This window comes from Mastomys coucha, unplaced genomic scaffold (genome assembly GCF_008632895.1).
Source record: "Mastomys coucha isolate ucsf_1 unplaced genomic scaffold, UCSF_Mcou_1 pScaffold23, whole genome shotgun sequence".
Lineage (NCBI taxonomy): Eukaryota > Metazoa > Chordata > Mammalia > Rodentia > Muridae > Mastomys > Mastomys coucha.
In genome coordinates this window covers 10,031,967-10,048,304 of record NW_022196906.1, presented here as the reverse complement: position 1 = coordinate 10,048,304, position 16,338 = coordinate 10,031,967, and the positions used below count along the sequence as shown (strand labels likewise).

Below are 16,338 nucleotides of genomic sequence, written 5' to 3'. Positions count from 1 at the left end.
GGTTGAGACCCTGGGAGCTCTGAGGGTACTAGTTAGTTCATAGTTGTTCATCCTAAGGGGCTGCAAACTGCTCAGCTCCATTGGTCCTTTCTCTAACTCCTTCACTGGGGACCCTGTACTCAGATCAATAGATGTCTGTGAGCCTCTACATCTGTATTAGTCAGGTACTGTCAGAGCCTGCAATATAGTCCAGTCTAGCCTCAAATGGGATTCTCCTCTCCTAGCCTAGTAAGTATTGCAAATGTAGCTGTGCTCTGCCACACCTGGCTTGTCTTATCCTTATATGCGATGCTGTACTTGATGTAATAATACATAGTTGAGAATTTTTATAATACTGTTTGAGATACGTGGTCAGTATTTTTGTTCCCTTGTGAATCGTTGTCTTGTCTTGTTATTAGAATGACTTTGGCAGCATCACAAGTGTTTGGAAGTACATTTTCTACTTATACTACCTGGAGTGGTTTTTGTAGAATTCATGTCAGTTTTACCTTTAATTTACTTTATAATATTTTTACCTTTTTTTTTAATTTTGTCAAATATTTTGTCATATTTAATTTTGTCATATTTGCAATTTATAAAATATTGTAACAATAAAAATGAGAGTGTCATAAAAACTGTTTGATATAAAACAGCAATTAATTGAACAGTCTTATATAGGTGCTTCTCTATAACAATACTGAAAATACATAGGTTTGTCTCAATATAAATTTTAAATTACTGCAGTCATATTAGCTGTATATTTTAAAATAATGCATCACTACTAGTATTTTTTAAATGAACATAAATAGATAAAATCTTTTTGTTTGTTTGTTTGTTTGTTTGTTTTGTTTTTAGTAGAGCTTAAAATCTTGGCTTTTACTGTAGTACAAACCCAAAATAAAAACAATTCTTAGCCATTGGAAAAAAAAAAAGAAAGAAATGCGTAGCTCAAAATATATAAGTATGCCACAGGCCGGCCAGTCTGGGCCTCCCTCACCCCACAGGGGAACAAGGCATTGGTGAAGAAATGACAAACAGAGACAACACAAGGGAGTACAGAATCTGAGTGTATTTGCACAAAGTGAAAATCAGGCTTATATAGTATACAGAAACAGGGTGAATGTCAGGGATCACGTAGGCAGGAAGTGGTCACATCAAAGTCAGTAAGATCAAGCAGCCAGGTGTAAATGATTCCTTCCGAAGAGCAATAGTGCTCTTCCCTGCTAGGCTATCTTGGCAGCCCTAAGCAAATCTCTTGGTCTGAAGCAGGTAAGCACCAGGAGGTCCCATTCTAGCAGCTCCTGGGAATGGTTTGGCTTGTAAAGGAAACATTAGTTCAGGAAGCTTTTCAACTACTCTCTAGTTTGTAAAGCAATTCTGCCTTGTGTGGTACTGCTCTTAGAGTTCTAACTATGCTTTTAGATAGCAATAGTGCCTGACTTCTATCTCTAACTCTGGAGAAACCCTGTCTGATAAGGCAGCTTCCTTGTAAAAATTTCAAGCTAATAACAGCTAGGAAATCAGTTAGGATCACTGAAACACTGTGGAGGCCAGGAAACAATGTTCAATATCAATTTTAGCTATTTACAAATCATTTCTTAGGGCACCTATATGCCTGAACAAAGAAAGCACACAAAACTCTCCGCAGACTTTTGCAGGGACCAATCTGGGACATATCTGAGTTAGGAGATGCCAAGAAATGAACTCCAGGAGGCTATCTCCCTTTCAAGCCTGACATGCAGAATCCACTGGAGTGACGAGTGGGCATGGCATAAGTATACAAAATTAAATGAGAAAGTGCTATCTCATAGCAAGAATCTGATCAGTGTCAACTACCTATTAACTCAAGAACCTTTAATCTGGCTCCTAAGGAAGAGCTGCAATGCTGGGTAAATGAATCTTTAGGCTGTTTCTTCATTAGAAAAACAATGTTTCACAATTTAAAGAGAAAAAAAGAAAAACAATGTTTCTTAGGGAATTTTTGCATTCTTCTCAGACAGCAATGGTTCTTCTGAGTTTCCCACAGTTCCTTAGCACATTTGATCTTGCTTTTAAGAATAGGTCTAAGCATCCCTGGGAACTGGAGGGTTGCCATTCTCTATCAGTTTTTAGCTTTCACTTTAACTAGACTTTTTTTGGCCATATTCACTGAGCTACTTGTTCCAGATGTTTAAAAGTCAAATATTCTCATTTCTACACAGGTCTGATTACCACAACTTCAAGGAAATTGGACCGAGAGCAGCAGGCGGAACATTTTCTGGAGGTAAGAGAGTAAAAAGAAGCAGCACTCATGAAAATTAACTTTCACTAGCCGTCCCCCACCCCTGTCCCCAATCTTTATCACTGAGGAATAACCTTAGCATATCTAAGCAGTGGGTTTCTAAGGCAGCTGCTCATTCTGGCCTGATTGATTCTGAATTTGGAGGTTTTCAGTGACATTCTCTGTGAGCCGAGCAGGACTCAAAGAGAGCACTTAGCCTCTCTTAAGGACAGGCAGGTGCCTGCGTGTCTCTGCCTGGACTTCGGACTCCTATCAATAATCAGAGAACATTCTGGAGCAGAGCACTGGGCCTCGGCTCCAGATGCATGCAGGGAAGAAGCAGCAGCCTCATTGCTGTTAGAATGGGGCCTTTGAGAGGACCCTGCTCACCTCATTTCTTTTCCTGGAGAGATGGCTGAGAATGAGAGGCGCTTCTTGATTCATAGCCCAAGATGAGTGCTCCTGAAACTCTAAAATCCATACCTATAATTCATTAAGACAGGAGCAGCCATCCACAGTGGAAACTCTAAGAGCATTGCTTCTGAAAGAGAGATTAAAAAGAGTATAAGGCAGCCGATGAGAACTGAGACATGAGCAAGGTCTGTGGATCTTCTTTCTTTCTATACATTTCCAGGGTCTTTGCTAGGAAGTGCGAAGGAGTTTTATATATCATGATTTAAGTGTGACAGTGTGATATAGAATGGCAGGTGATGGCCACTGAGGATGGTGTTCAGAGTGGATAGTGTACATGGGATTTTGAAATGTTCCCTTTATCCCCAAGACTTGCACACTTATACCACACTTGCACATATACTCTCATACACAACTACATGCCTAGATACATATGTGTGTGTATATATATGTATGTATGCATATATATACATAAACCTCATATCTATATACTTGCACACATACCTATAAGTCTATACACATTTGCACACTTTATATGCATACCTACACATACCTACAAACCTACACAAATATACATGTACATGTATATGCATGTACACAACTCTTAAATCTTGTACAGGAATCTCTTCAGAGTCCTCCTTTATTTATTTATTCACCATGAAGGATCTATTTAAGGAACACAGGACATTGAAGTATCTTGTATACCTTGAAGCTTTTCATTATACTACATATTTAATCACCCTAGACTCCCATAATTTAAGACTTGCCCTGAAGTATGGCAGAGCATGCATGGTGCATATACCTCACAGGGACACTGTTAGAATTAAACCTCGTGTTCTATAGCAAAGTAACTTTTAGAACTCCAAGTTTCCTGCATAACAGAGTGTTGTTATTACAGCATAACCAAGTGATAATCTGTTTAAAGCACTACCTTTATCCCATAAAGATAAAAACTACAGGCTAACAAAAATAATTATAGTACTTTTTTTCAAAATCCTATTGATGGGCTGATACTCCAACTGATTCAGGTCAATGATGTCTGAGTTGTTTTATGTATTTTTCTGCTTTCCAGAGACAGCCCTGGAGAGGCTGTGTTATGGGGTAGCTAAATCTGTTAGCTCTGAGAAGGAAAAAAGGAAGATACTATCTCATTAGGTGGAGTTCTTGGTGTCCTGGGAGGGATAACACAAAGCAGTAATGAAGTTGTGTTGCAGAGAAGTGATGCAAGTTTGGAGGTCTGTAGATTTTGCTCCCCATGCAAATCCTTGATGCTTTCAGATTCTTCAGCAACTTGGCTAAGTATTGAGTAACATACTGACGTTTTGAATTGGCTTAGCTTCAGGTCCAGAAACTAATTATTCAAACAATGTCAAATAAAAAGGAGGTAAAGCAGCTTAGAAGCTAATGTCCCAGAGTTGTTACACGATTACAATTCATATGAGATCCTCAGTCTGGCCACTGACACTGAGTAAGGTTGAGGAAAGTCAAAGCAGTTATTGAAGTCTTAACTATTATCACGTGGTGATTTAAAGACAGAACCCTCAGATGTAGGTAAGTTTATCTCTATTCTCTGAGAAAAATAGCAATCCTGGGCAACTATACCTACAGCCTAGCTTCTGCCTGTGACTAGGGATTAACCAATCTCTCTACGGATCAAGGACAGGAATAATTAGCCATGAGATAGTCAAAGAAAGAAGCCACTAAAAGGGTAGCAAGAGAGGATGTGGGAAGCTCTGTTCAAAGAGTTGACATTTGGTGGCTTGAGTGTGAGACTGTCCAAGCACGAGCAGAAGGTGAGGTGGTGGTAAGTCAAAGTGAAAAGCAAACAGATCCTTGCAGTAAAACCTACCATGGTTTTCCCTGAGTGACAGAAAGCCACTCTAGTGCAGAGTCAAGCTAGGGTAGGGCAATGAGGACAGTGGGAGACTATGGAAAGCTTACAGTGAGACCCAGATAGGGCAGTGTGGTCTGGAGGAGGGTAAGAATAGTGTAGGTAGGGTAGGAAGCAAGTTATCTTTTCCAGACCCCGTCGGGGATCCAGAGACAGGCAGTTGAGAATTTAAGGGCCCTGGGTCATTTGAATCAAGCCAGTGTGCCATGGGATACACCTCATTGCCTTCCCAGTTCCACAACATACTGTCTTCAAAGTCTGCTGAGGCTCAAAAGCTGAATCTCTGTCTCTCTGTCTCTGTCTCTCTCTGTCTTTCTCTTCTCTCTCTCCTTCTCTCGCTTCTTTCTATTTCCACTTCTCCATCCCTTCCTTCTCTTCCTCTCCTCTTTCTCTTATTTTCATTTTCTTACTCTCACCCTTTAAACTGCATCTTTGCAGCCATTGTGTTTTTATTTTATGTAATATCACATGAGAGTTTGAATAACACCCATTTATATTTTAATTGATCTTGTTTAAGTTAGTCCTGCAAAAAATAATTGGTAGTACAGACACAAATTTTTATAACGGCTGATCTATTTGGAGAGTCTTGATTGTGGAACTTAATCTCTTAGGAGTTTAATTGCCCAAGTAACAGTGTTACCCTCTTATGCTCATAGGAACCTTTAGGTCTGTTTTATACCTTTGTTTCCAATAAAAATGAAGTTGACTCTCCTCTAAAGAGTCAGTTTAGAAGACAACAGGGCACATACACCCTGTAAAGAAACCCAGAGGATATAGGTGGTTGGATGTCGATTACTGTTTTCATGATAGTAGGGACTTCAGTTATATATTGGTTAAAAATTACTTATTTTTATTGTATGTAGGATACATGAGCTTGTGATTCTGTAGAGAAGGCACATTAATCTGTGGCTGTCAGGACTTTTCTGGCTCATACCTGTGACCCCATTATTCAGGAGACAGAGGCACATGAACCATAATTCTGACTAGTCATAGCAAGACTACATAGCAAGATTGCCTCATCAAATGAACAGTCTATGGATATCAGAAGTTGGTTCTTATCAGAATCCAGAGAACTTGCCAACACAGTAAGAGCATCATGAAATAGTAGACAGACTTGCATGTGCAACGCCTGCTTCCTCTATGATTTCTGAGTGTTAATTCTCACCTACCTTGGAAGTCACTTATGTGAAAATATTCCCCTAATCTTCTCTCACCTCCATAAATGCAAAAATAGATTTGTAGCTCACATATTCAAACTTTATATAACCCTTGACAGGCAATTGCAGCTGTAATGTGAGAGGGCAGTTCCAACACACAGAGGTAGTGTTGAAAAGACAAATCAATTAGTGAATAAGCACCATGGTTGGTAGTTTTAACTTTGGTCTGGATTACTCCATTTTCAGAGAAGTCAGCTGTGAAATAAACAATAAAGGCACTAGCTCTTTCTTGTAGTATAAGCACTGATGAAGACTGGCTTCTCACCTATACCAAGGGCTTGACACTCCATTTCTTGTAGTATTGAATCAAGGCTATGTGGAGATGGCTGGCATTCAATAGACTCTCAGAGCTTAAGTACAGTCTTAGACCTCTCTAGATGCCATGTTCCTCACCCATGAAGAGGAGTAACATTCCCTGCCTCTCACTTGGTATAAAGAGCAAATGAAATAACAACAGAAAAGTGCTCAGGGTGTGGATGTTAGAGAATGTGTGTCTGAGAACACTGGGGGTGTGGTCAGAATAGACTGGCTTTCCTGCCTCTGTGTTCTACACCTAGGAAACTGAATGCAGTGTGTATGATGTAATTGGTGTCACTTTAGACACAGTGTTGGGGCACTGTCAGCACTAGGGAGAGAATGTGAGCTCAGAGATAGAGGCCAAGAGTCCTCTGCCTCTTTCATTTGTATGAGGATTGCCAAGTTAAATTATCTCCAGCCATTATTTTTCTTATCTGTAAAATAGAAGTAATAGCAGCTGCCTTATGTTTACAAGGTACAGAGAGCCAGGCCACCAAAACATTGCTAGTCCCTCCTTTTCCCATCTCCTTTTTCCCTTATCTTCAGAAAACACCATCAGTTACCTTTTGCTTATTTATCTTTTTGTAACTGTTCCAGTAATTGACTCTCTGATATTGGTTTGATCATTCACACACACACACACACACACACACACACACACCCATATATATATATATATATGTATACATATGTATGGGTGTGTGTCTATATATGTATATATACCCATATATATGTATATATGGGTGTGTGGGTGTGTGTGTGAGAAAAAGAGAGAGAGAGAGAGAGGGAGAGAGAGAGAGATTCTACATTTCTAGCTTAATTGTGTTTCTGCTCCTCTTTTGAATTTGAAATGATGACCTGTTTGGAGCTGGATGTTCTGATTAAACTCTCCCAAAGGGAACAGAGATAGTCTTTTGTTCACAAATCAAAAAATATGACAGGACCCAGTAACCAGTGTAAAAACAACTGATGAGAAATTATGCTGAATATGTGTATAACTTGAAGTAGCTAAGAGACTGTGGTAAGACTTTATGTGGTAAAATTGGCATAAATATAAAATCATATCAGAGATATACATGAGACCTATAGGCATGTGCATTATTTAGCATCTGTCTTTTTCACAAACTCATCCATCATCTTCCATAGAATACACCTCATGTGGCTATGATTTTCTTCATACCTAAAAGTCTCTTCACTTTCTTATTAATTAAATTTGTCCTTTGACAATTTTATTCAGGTATATGATGCATGCCGATTACTCTCTCCCCAACAATTAGAGAAATGGGCTGTACTTTAGTAAGTTCTTAAACTACTTCCTCCTGCTTCCAATGCAAATCCACTTACCATTGTATGTGTCTCCAGGGGACTTCCCTACTTTGGTAAGCACCTGCTTTTGAAAGGATGATAATTTGTGGAGAAAAACAAATACAAGACCATTTCAACCTCCTATTTCCAGAACCTAATCCTTAGAGGACTGGAAGGCTGTTTCCCTAGTATCCGGTGTTAGCCACATTTCCTGTGCTTCGAAGGAAAGATTTTGTTTCTGCCACCCCAATGTACACAGTACTGATAGAACTACAGCCCGTGTTCAACACTGAAGAACAGTTCCTAAATCACACTCTCCTCCCTGCAATCCATCACCCACAGGAGGTGATAAATATCTACTTCAGAAGGAAGATATTAGATTTTCATGAGGCATCAATGTAATTCCTGGTGTGCCACTGAACACTTTCAAAAATGTTGATGAATAAAGATTGGACATGGAGCTAAACCTTATGCTAATGTGTACCTTCCCATGACACTATTGAGATGGTGTATACTTCCAAGTGACTACTCTCAAGTAAAACATAAAATTATCAATATATGTTTACAATATATAAGGCTCTCCAGAAAAGGCATCTAGAGTCTGCAGAGGAATCTGACCAACCTAGAAAGGCTTCTCCACTGTAGAGAGACATGATTCTTTCTATGTCACCTCCCTGTGGGGAAGAATCTTTTAGACAAAGTATCACTTTTCTAAGCTTCAGGACCCTTACCCAAAGCCTCTGAGGAGTTGAAAGAGAAGGCAGGATAGTCATTGAAATTCAAAGCTCTGCTCTGGCCTTATTGGGCAGACAGCCAAGCCAGCAGCAGACAGGCTTTCACAATGTGCAGGAATTGGAGACCCTTTTGTTTGTTTTGACAAGAGAACATGATAAGGGTTTTTATTTATTCAGCATTTATTAAACAGAGAATGATGTTATTTTTCTATCAGCCATAGCCAGAGCATGAAGGTACGACCTCTGCATGAAAAAAAATCACAGACCTCTCTGCCCAAGGCCATGACAAATCCATGATCTACACTTCGATACATGTGCAAAGCCATCTGCCCATCTACAGCAGTATTTCCAAGGTCAAATCATTTTAAAGTCCTTGTCAGAACACAAAGACATTAGCATATAAGGAGGAATATACACAATTTCTGATGTTTTTAAAGCATATATATCCACACACAGAAAGATAGAGACATACATGCATATATGTAGTATATGTACCCACATGCGCACATGCATATATACAGAGTCATATGCATAAACACAAACATATACACATATATACCTGTATGTATATATATGTATCTACCCATATACACACAAATGCATATGCACACATACATATATACACACAGACATATATACAACATACTCAGACATATAGAAATATATACACATATGTATATATACACACAAATAGATAAAAACAATAAATACAAATGCACATTTGCACATATATAGAAAGAAATGCAATTATATATACATATATACATTCACATATGTTCCATGTCCAAGTACATATATACATATATGCATATACTTACATACATATATATTTATACACATAAACACACATATATACACACACTTACACATGTACATATACGTATCTATACACACATAGAGACATACATACTATACACTCACCCTTCCTACTCACACAAACATACATTTAGAAACACATACATATAACAACATATGTGTAAGGGAGAAAAAAACCTAAATTACTCTAAAACTCCTTTAGAATTTTAGAACACTGGGATTTTAAGGAGTACAGTTATTTTGAATTATGAAATAATTTCAAGCACAACTATGATGTACAAAAATTTAGAGTATAAAACAAATATCCATTGTACAGAAGAGAAAAGGGGAGAGACACTCAAAAGGACATAAACAGCTAGGAAAATTTTAATAAGGAATATTTAATAGCATCCATAATTTTCCCAACCAATAATAGCCACCTTTTCTATTTTTATGTGATTTTTTTAAAAATATTTTTGCATTTACATACATGCACACATTTATTACATATAATCTTTCATAAAAGCTGTCAAATATGACTAGAGAGAAGATTTAGTACATGATGGTGAACGATTTGACCAAGAATGATACCTGGACTCAAATATTATGTAAACAAAGAGAGTGTTTTATTCTGCAGAAGTCCAGCATGCTGGGTCTCCCATTACCAAGATAGAGTGACAGGCTCTACAAGCTCTACAAGATATAGCTCCAAGGCCAGATTTAAAGCACATTAAAGGAATTCCAGGGGTAGGTGACCCTTATCTTGCTCCATCTCTAGGAACATTCCAGAACCATTATCAGGGAGTGGGGACTGGAAACTGTTGCTGGGAAGATCTTGAAACTGTTGCTGAGGAAGTCTGGAAAGCGCTGCTGAACCACTGTCCTTACCTCAGGCCAGGTGGCAGGGCAGCTTCTGAGGCTTGGACTTGACTGGACTCGCCCAGTTCTTGGAAACAGAGATTTAGGCCTCATCTCCTGAACTGCCAATTTGAAGCCTGTCATGGAGTCAGCCTACACTTCTCAAGTGCTTAAGCTCTTTTCTGCTCTTGCAGAAGACTAGAGTTCAGTTTCCAGCACTCATATCACAACTCCAGCTCCAGGGCTCCAACATATTCTTCTGGGCCTCTATGGGTACCTTATATGTATGGGTATACATATACACATATACACACATACACCTATAGACATCCATATACATATACATATATATAATCTGTCAAATATAATATCGTTCATATTCTTTTAAAGACATTTCTCATGTATTGAATCCATTTATATATTGATACATTTGTTTCCCCATAGAATCTCATTAAACAGTACTCTATGACAGACTTTGTAATGACCCTAAGAAGGGACCCACTCATCAGAGGACTGCATGGATTCTGCCTAGCCTTCTTCCTAGGTCTTCTACTTAAATTTGCACACTGTCAGTGGATCCCATTTGGAGGCTGTTAACTTACCTGCTTGTCATGGATCAATTCAAAGTCTGTGGAATCAACCAACATCACTTAGCAGATGGCTTGATCAGGCTGCACAGAAATAGGAACAGAGAGTCCCTTGCTGGTCTAGGCATGTAACCCTAGACGCCTCATCAACTTACCCAAATCATCACTTACCTCTCACTTTCAGTGTAGATTGACATTCCACACCACAGCATATTCTCACCGAAGCCACATTGTAACCATTTTTGTCAAAGGTATCAATAAATCCTATACAACCATTATATCTCACCATTAGACAATACCTAGAAACAGCTAGTCTAGATGATGGGGGTATTTAAATCTCAATTAAGACCAGGATAAAGATTTCCCAAATATCATCATATGAGCAACATTCATATCTAACATTGTTGCCCATTCTAACAGTGACACTCTGTGGTGTCAATGGAAACAAAGCACTACTGTGGCTGAAGCTTAGTGTATCATTAAGAGAGCACATATGCCATCCTGGGTTAGGAGACAAAATCCTAGCATCTAGATCTGGCTCAGTTGATAAGAGCACTTACTGCTCTTGCAAAATACCCAAGTTTAGTCTCAGGCATTGACATTGCAGCTTACAATTGTGTGTCACTCCAACCCCATGGATTATGACACCCTTTTCTGGCCTCTAAGGGCACCAGGAACACATGCAAGTCTTTAAAACAAAAGAAAAAGCAAAGCAAAACGCAGCCAGATGATGCCTATAGATGTAACAGACAGAAGCAGCCATTGACTTATCATCATCAGTTTACATGGAGGCTGAGCTACCCAGGGACTCTGAAAACCTGGTAACCTAGGTTAAACTCACTTTCACCCAGCATTGAGGCATGGTTTGGGGGAAGGAATGGCAGGGAAAATAATATACTCCTGTGAAATTCCGTGTTTGGGGTGTAAAATACAAGTAAATATATAATGTATGAATGAGTCTGATGAGACTAAAGATTACAGGATGCTTTAAGACTAGTTTTGCTTCCTTCCTGGCTTGTGTTTAAACCTAATAGGATCTTAAATATCGCTTAATTGAACTGAAAAGCATTCTTCCTCTACTATTTCATGTTTATAAACAGAGAAAGATAACTATTTTTTTCCATTCTGAGTGAGATTCAACCGTCTTTCCCTGGGCCCTCCTTATTTAGCTTTTTGGGTCTATGCAGTGTAGTATGTTTGTTCTGTACTTTATGGCTAATATCAACTTATAAGTGAGCACATACCATGTGTATCATTTTGGGTCTGGTTGATATATTCCTCACCCAGGTTGATATTTTCGATTTCCATCCATTTGCCTGAAAATTTGATGCCCTTGTTTTTAATAGCTGAATACTATTCTGTTGTGTAAATGAACTATTTTTCTTTATCCATTCTTCTATTGAGAGACATCTGGGTTGTTTTCAGTTTCCGACTATTATGAATAAAATTGCCACCAAAGTAGTGGAGCAAGTATCCTTCTGATATGGTGGAGCATCTTTTGGGTATATGCCCAGAACTTAGTGGTAGTTCAACTTAACAGCTAGATTTATCTAAGAGAAAATCTAGATTCTGGGACTGTGCTGGACATTGCCAGAGATGTGAATAGGAAACTGTAGATAAATCCACTTCAGAAACAACAGAAGAGACCACATCTATGTAGAATCCACCCGAGGAGAAAAATGAGCTGGGACTCACATTATTGCATAACCCAACATGAATTTATTTGATCCCAGTAGGACAGAATTCATAGCTCTGGGAATGAGATAAAGTAGAAAGAAGCACTCTGACCAATTTACATCTGGCATTACACGTTAATTGCTTAGCTCTTCACTCAGGTGTGTGGACTAAAGGCTTGATGCAGCACATTAAGGAAGCAAGACAACAGAGTGTATAACTGCTAGAGATAAGATCAGAGATGAACTTATGATCATAGGAATGATGGGTTATAAGTTCAAAACCACAAGAGTTATCAGCAGAGGGAAAAGCATTGTCCCACTGCCTTCTTGTTCTTTTTTTAATTGCCACACATTTCAGTCACATCCAGATGTTCTATTATTGTGGCTACCAACTTGGGAAATTACATTGTAGTCACTTTCAGAGCTGTCAGAACACAAAATTCAACAATGACAGTTTATAACCCATTTTCTCTTAAGTGCTTAATTTTTTTCTTAACCATGAAGGGTTGTCATTTGCATAAAGAAAGTCAGGCTTCTTAAACTAGGTTATCCCCATATATGTAAAATTGCTCTTTATCGGTCCCCACGAGTGTATTGATTCTGTAATGGCTGGAGCCCATCTTAGTTCACCTTCTCTCTGTGTACTTGGGCCATTTAAAGTATTGATACTACTTAAAACTTCAAATTTAAAAAGTTGGATTTTATGAATAAATTCATTAAATGCCTTTGATGCCTTTGGGGTGTGTGTGTGTGTGTATGTGTGTGTGTGTGTGTGTGTGTCTAAAAACTGAAGGCTAATTTAAAATCCCAGCACTATGAATTTTGAAACTGCATGTTTTCCTACCTAACCAAAAAATATAATAGTGTAATTTCTGTTTGACAACTAATACATTTAATATTTCCCAGAATTTTCTATCTGTAATTTTCAGTTGCAAAGGGATAGAGTTCTTCAGTTCAATGCTTTCGGTATTCTTATGGTAATTTTGAAATTGGGAGGCTTGGCCACATTCATAGATGGTAAACTGCAGAGAAGCGGCCACTTTCAAATCAAACAAAGGCATAGAGAACCTTGAGATACTTGTGAAAGGAGACTGTTTCTAGCAAGTCAAATTATAGTGTCTATTCCTAAAGTCAATGAAAGGGTGAGTTCATATGAGATGGTTGCTGTTGCTCTTTTGTGGAGGTGGCTTGCATAATCTGTCTGACTGTGCCTAGCAGCCCATTGAACTCAATAAATATGTAGTGCTGGTAATGTTACTGCTCAGAATTCATTTAGCACTTTCACAGCTTTTGAGTGTCATGATGTTCTGCCTACTAGGTGCAGGGAATTTTAATTTAATGCCCTCTTCGAGCTTTGGAAGTGTAATGACCCATGTAAGGTAATCCTCTACTCCAGCAGGACATTTTTGGAGCAAAGCCACAGAATTGTCCAAGAATTCATTAAAAAATCAGAGAAACTTTTCTTCCCACAGTAAAATACAGAGGCTTAGCTGACTGGCTTTCACAATGTCTCTCCTCTAAGCCATCTACATCATTATTTCCCAACACAAACATATGAAAACAAGAAAAGTAGAGAGAATTTGAATACATCTATAATACTTAAAACATTCTAATCATCCTCAGTTATACTGTGATCCCTGACAGAAGTTAGAACAGGAAGAAAATAAATAAATAAATAAATAAATAAATAAATAAATAGGCAGAAACAAGGAACGTAGCCAACCTACCTCACTGTCCTTTAGCCTGACTTAGCTGTGACTAGTCTTGGGGATATCTGTCAGGTCCTAATATCTTCCCCTGTGAAGTCAAGGTTTCTCTTCACTAAAAGGAGATTGGTAAAGGCAACTGTGGTTTTGTCCCCTTTGTTTTTGTGGTGCTGAGGATGGAACCCAGGGTTTTCTACAGGCTACGTAGGCATTCTGTCACCGACTCACACTCTTTCTCAAAGATCATTTTTATATCAATCTTGTCCTTACTGCTGGCACAATTTCAGGCATCTAATGGTCACTGTGCATACCTGTTTATTTGAAGAATAAATGATCCATAAAGGGAAGTCGCACTAACTATAAAAACTCCTGTTGATTATTTTGTTTTCTTTTTCTTTTATTTTTTATTCTTCTCTCATACCTTACATCCTGACCCTAGTTTCCCCTCCCCCACCTCTCCCAATCCTTCCCTCACCTTCCCTATCCCCCAGATCCTCTCCATTTCCCTTCAGAAACAGAACAGGCCGCCCAGGGATGTTAACTGAATATGGCATAGTATATTACAGTAAGACAAGACATAAACCTTCATGTCAAGGCTGAATGAGAAAACTCAGTAGGAGAAAAAGGGGACCAAGCACAAACAAATGAGTCAGAGACAGTCCCACTGTCAGGAATTCCACTAGAAAACCAAGCTACACAGCCATAATGTATATGCAGAGTCCCTAGCTCAGACCTATAAAGCTTTCTGTCTGTCACTTCTGTCTCTATGAGCCCCAGTGAACCCTGCTTAGTTGATTTTGTAGGCTGTGTTCTCCTGGTGTTCTTGAACCCTCTGACCTTTACACCCCTTCTTCTGCATATTCTGAGGGATTCCCCAAGCTCTGCCTAGTGTTTATGTCCGATCTGCTCCCAGAAATTGCTAAACTGTGACTCTCTGGTAACAATTAGGATAGGTATTGATCTGAGTATAGCTGAATGTCATTAGGAATCATTTCGTTGACTTTTTTCCCAGTCATATTTGTTTCTATCCTGGGTCTGTGGGTTGTCCTGCCTCTGGTTCCTGGGCATCCAAGCAGTGTCAGGCATAAGCTCCCTCTCTTGGCATGGGCCTTAAGTTGTACCAGTTGTTAGTTTGCTACTCCCACATGTTCTGCACCACTTTTACCCCCAGCACACCTTACAGGCAGGATAGAATGTAGGACGAAGGTTTGGTGGCTGAGTGATGTCCCAGCTCCATGGCTGAGAGCCTTACCAGGTTGTAAGATGGCCAGTTTGGGCTTCTTATGCTCCCTTACTCAGAGACTTCACTAGGGTCACTCATGTAACATTCCAGTAGTTTCCATGGCACTGTGTTTATACATTGCTCCTAAAAGTCCCCTTATTTCAGTTGTCTCTCCCTCAGCCCCTCTCACCCACTGCCTGGTTTCTCTTTTTCCCACCCCTACCTGCCCCCAGGTCCCCATAAAATTATTTTAATTCTCCTCCCCAGGAAGATCTATGAGCCTCCTACCCCGACCCCCAAGCCTTCCTTCTTAGCCTTCTGGGTCAGTGGATTGCAGCATAGTTATTCTCTCCTTTACATCTAGTGTCCACTTACAAGTGAGTACATGTCATGTTTGTCTCTCTGGGTCTGGGTTACCTCACTCAGGATGATTTTTCTAGTTCTATCCATTTTCCTTGACATTTCATGATGCTACCTTATTTTATCAGCTTAGTAATACTCCACTGTGTGAATTTTCTTTATCCACTGTTCAGTTGAGAGACATCTAGGTTGTTTCCAGGTCCTTGATATTATAAATAAAGTTGTTATTAACATAACTGAGCAAGTGTCCTTGTGTTAGAATGGAGCATCCTTTTCTATATGCCTCATAGTGGTATAGCTGGGTCTGGAGGCTGTTAATACCTAGTTTTCTGAGGAAACTTTCTGATTGATTTCCATAGTGCCTGTACAAGTTTATATTCCATCAGCAATGGGGGTGTATTCCCATTTCTACACATCCTCATTATCATGAGATATGTCACTGGATTTTGATCTTAGCCATTCTTACAGTTATAAGATGGAATCTCAAAGTAGTTATCATTTGTGTTTCTCTGATGGATAAGGATGTTGCACATCTCTTTGTTTCTCAGCTACTTCAGATTCCTCTTTTGAGGGTTCTCTGTTTAGACCTATGCCCAGTGTTTTCAAGTTGCATTTTTTGGTTTCTTGATGTTTAGTTACTTGAGTTCTTTATGTGTGTTGGATATTAACTCTCTGCCAGATGTGGAGTTGGTGAGAACATTTTTCCCCCATTTTATAGGCTGCCATTTTGTCCTATTGACAGTGTTCTTTGCCTTATAAAAGATTTTCAGTTTCATGTGGTTCCATTTCTTGATTGTTGTTCTTGGTGCCTATGTTATTGTCCCAGATATTGTCTCCTATTCCAGAGTATTCTACTCTATTCCCCTACTGTGGTGGTCTGAATAGAAATAGTCCCCATCCACTCATACATTTGAATGCTTGGTCACTAGGGAATGGCACTATTAGGATGTGTGGTCTCTTTTTTATTAGATTTTTTACTTACATTTTATTTACATCATTTCAAATGATATCCCCTTTCCCAGTTTCCCTTCCAGAAAAAA

At 39.0% G+C, this 16,338-nt stretch overlaps 1 protein-coding gene across 11 annotated transcripts in view; it reads left to right on the top strand.

Moving 5' to 3' along the window:
- Fat3 (FAT atypical cadherin 3) overlaps positions 1 to 16,338 on the top strand; it is a 591,431-nt gene that overhangs the window by 407,753 nt on the left and 167,340 nt on the right. For all 11 annotated transcript variants that reach the window (XM_031346174.1, XM_031346182.1, XM_031346176.1 and 8 more), the window contains exon 4: positions 2,181 to 2,242. In XM_031346174.1, the coding sequence (XP_031202034.1) occupies positions 2,181 to 2,242 (62 nt within the window). The remainder of the gene's footprint in view (positions 1 to 2,180; positions 2,243 to 16,338) is intronic.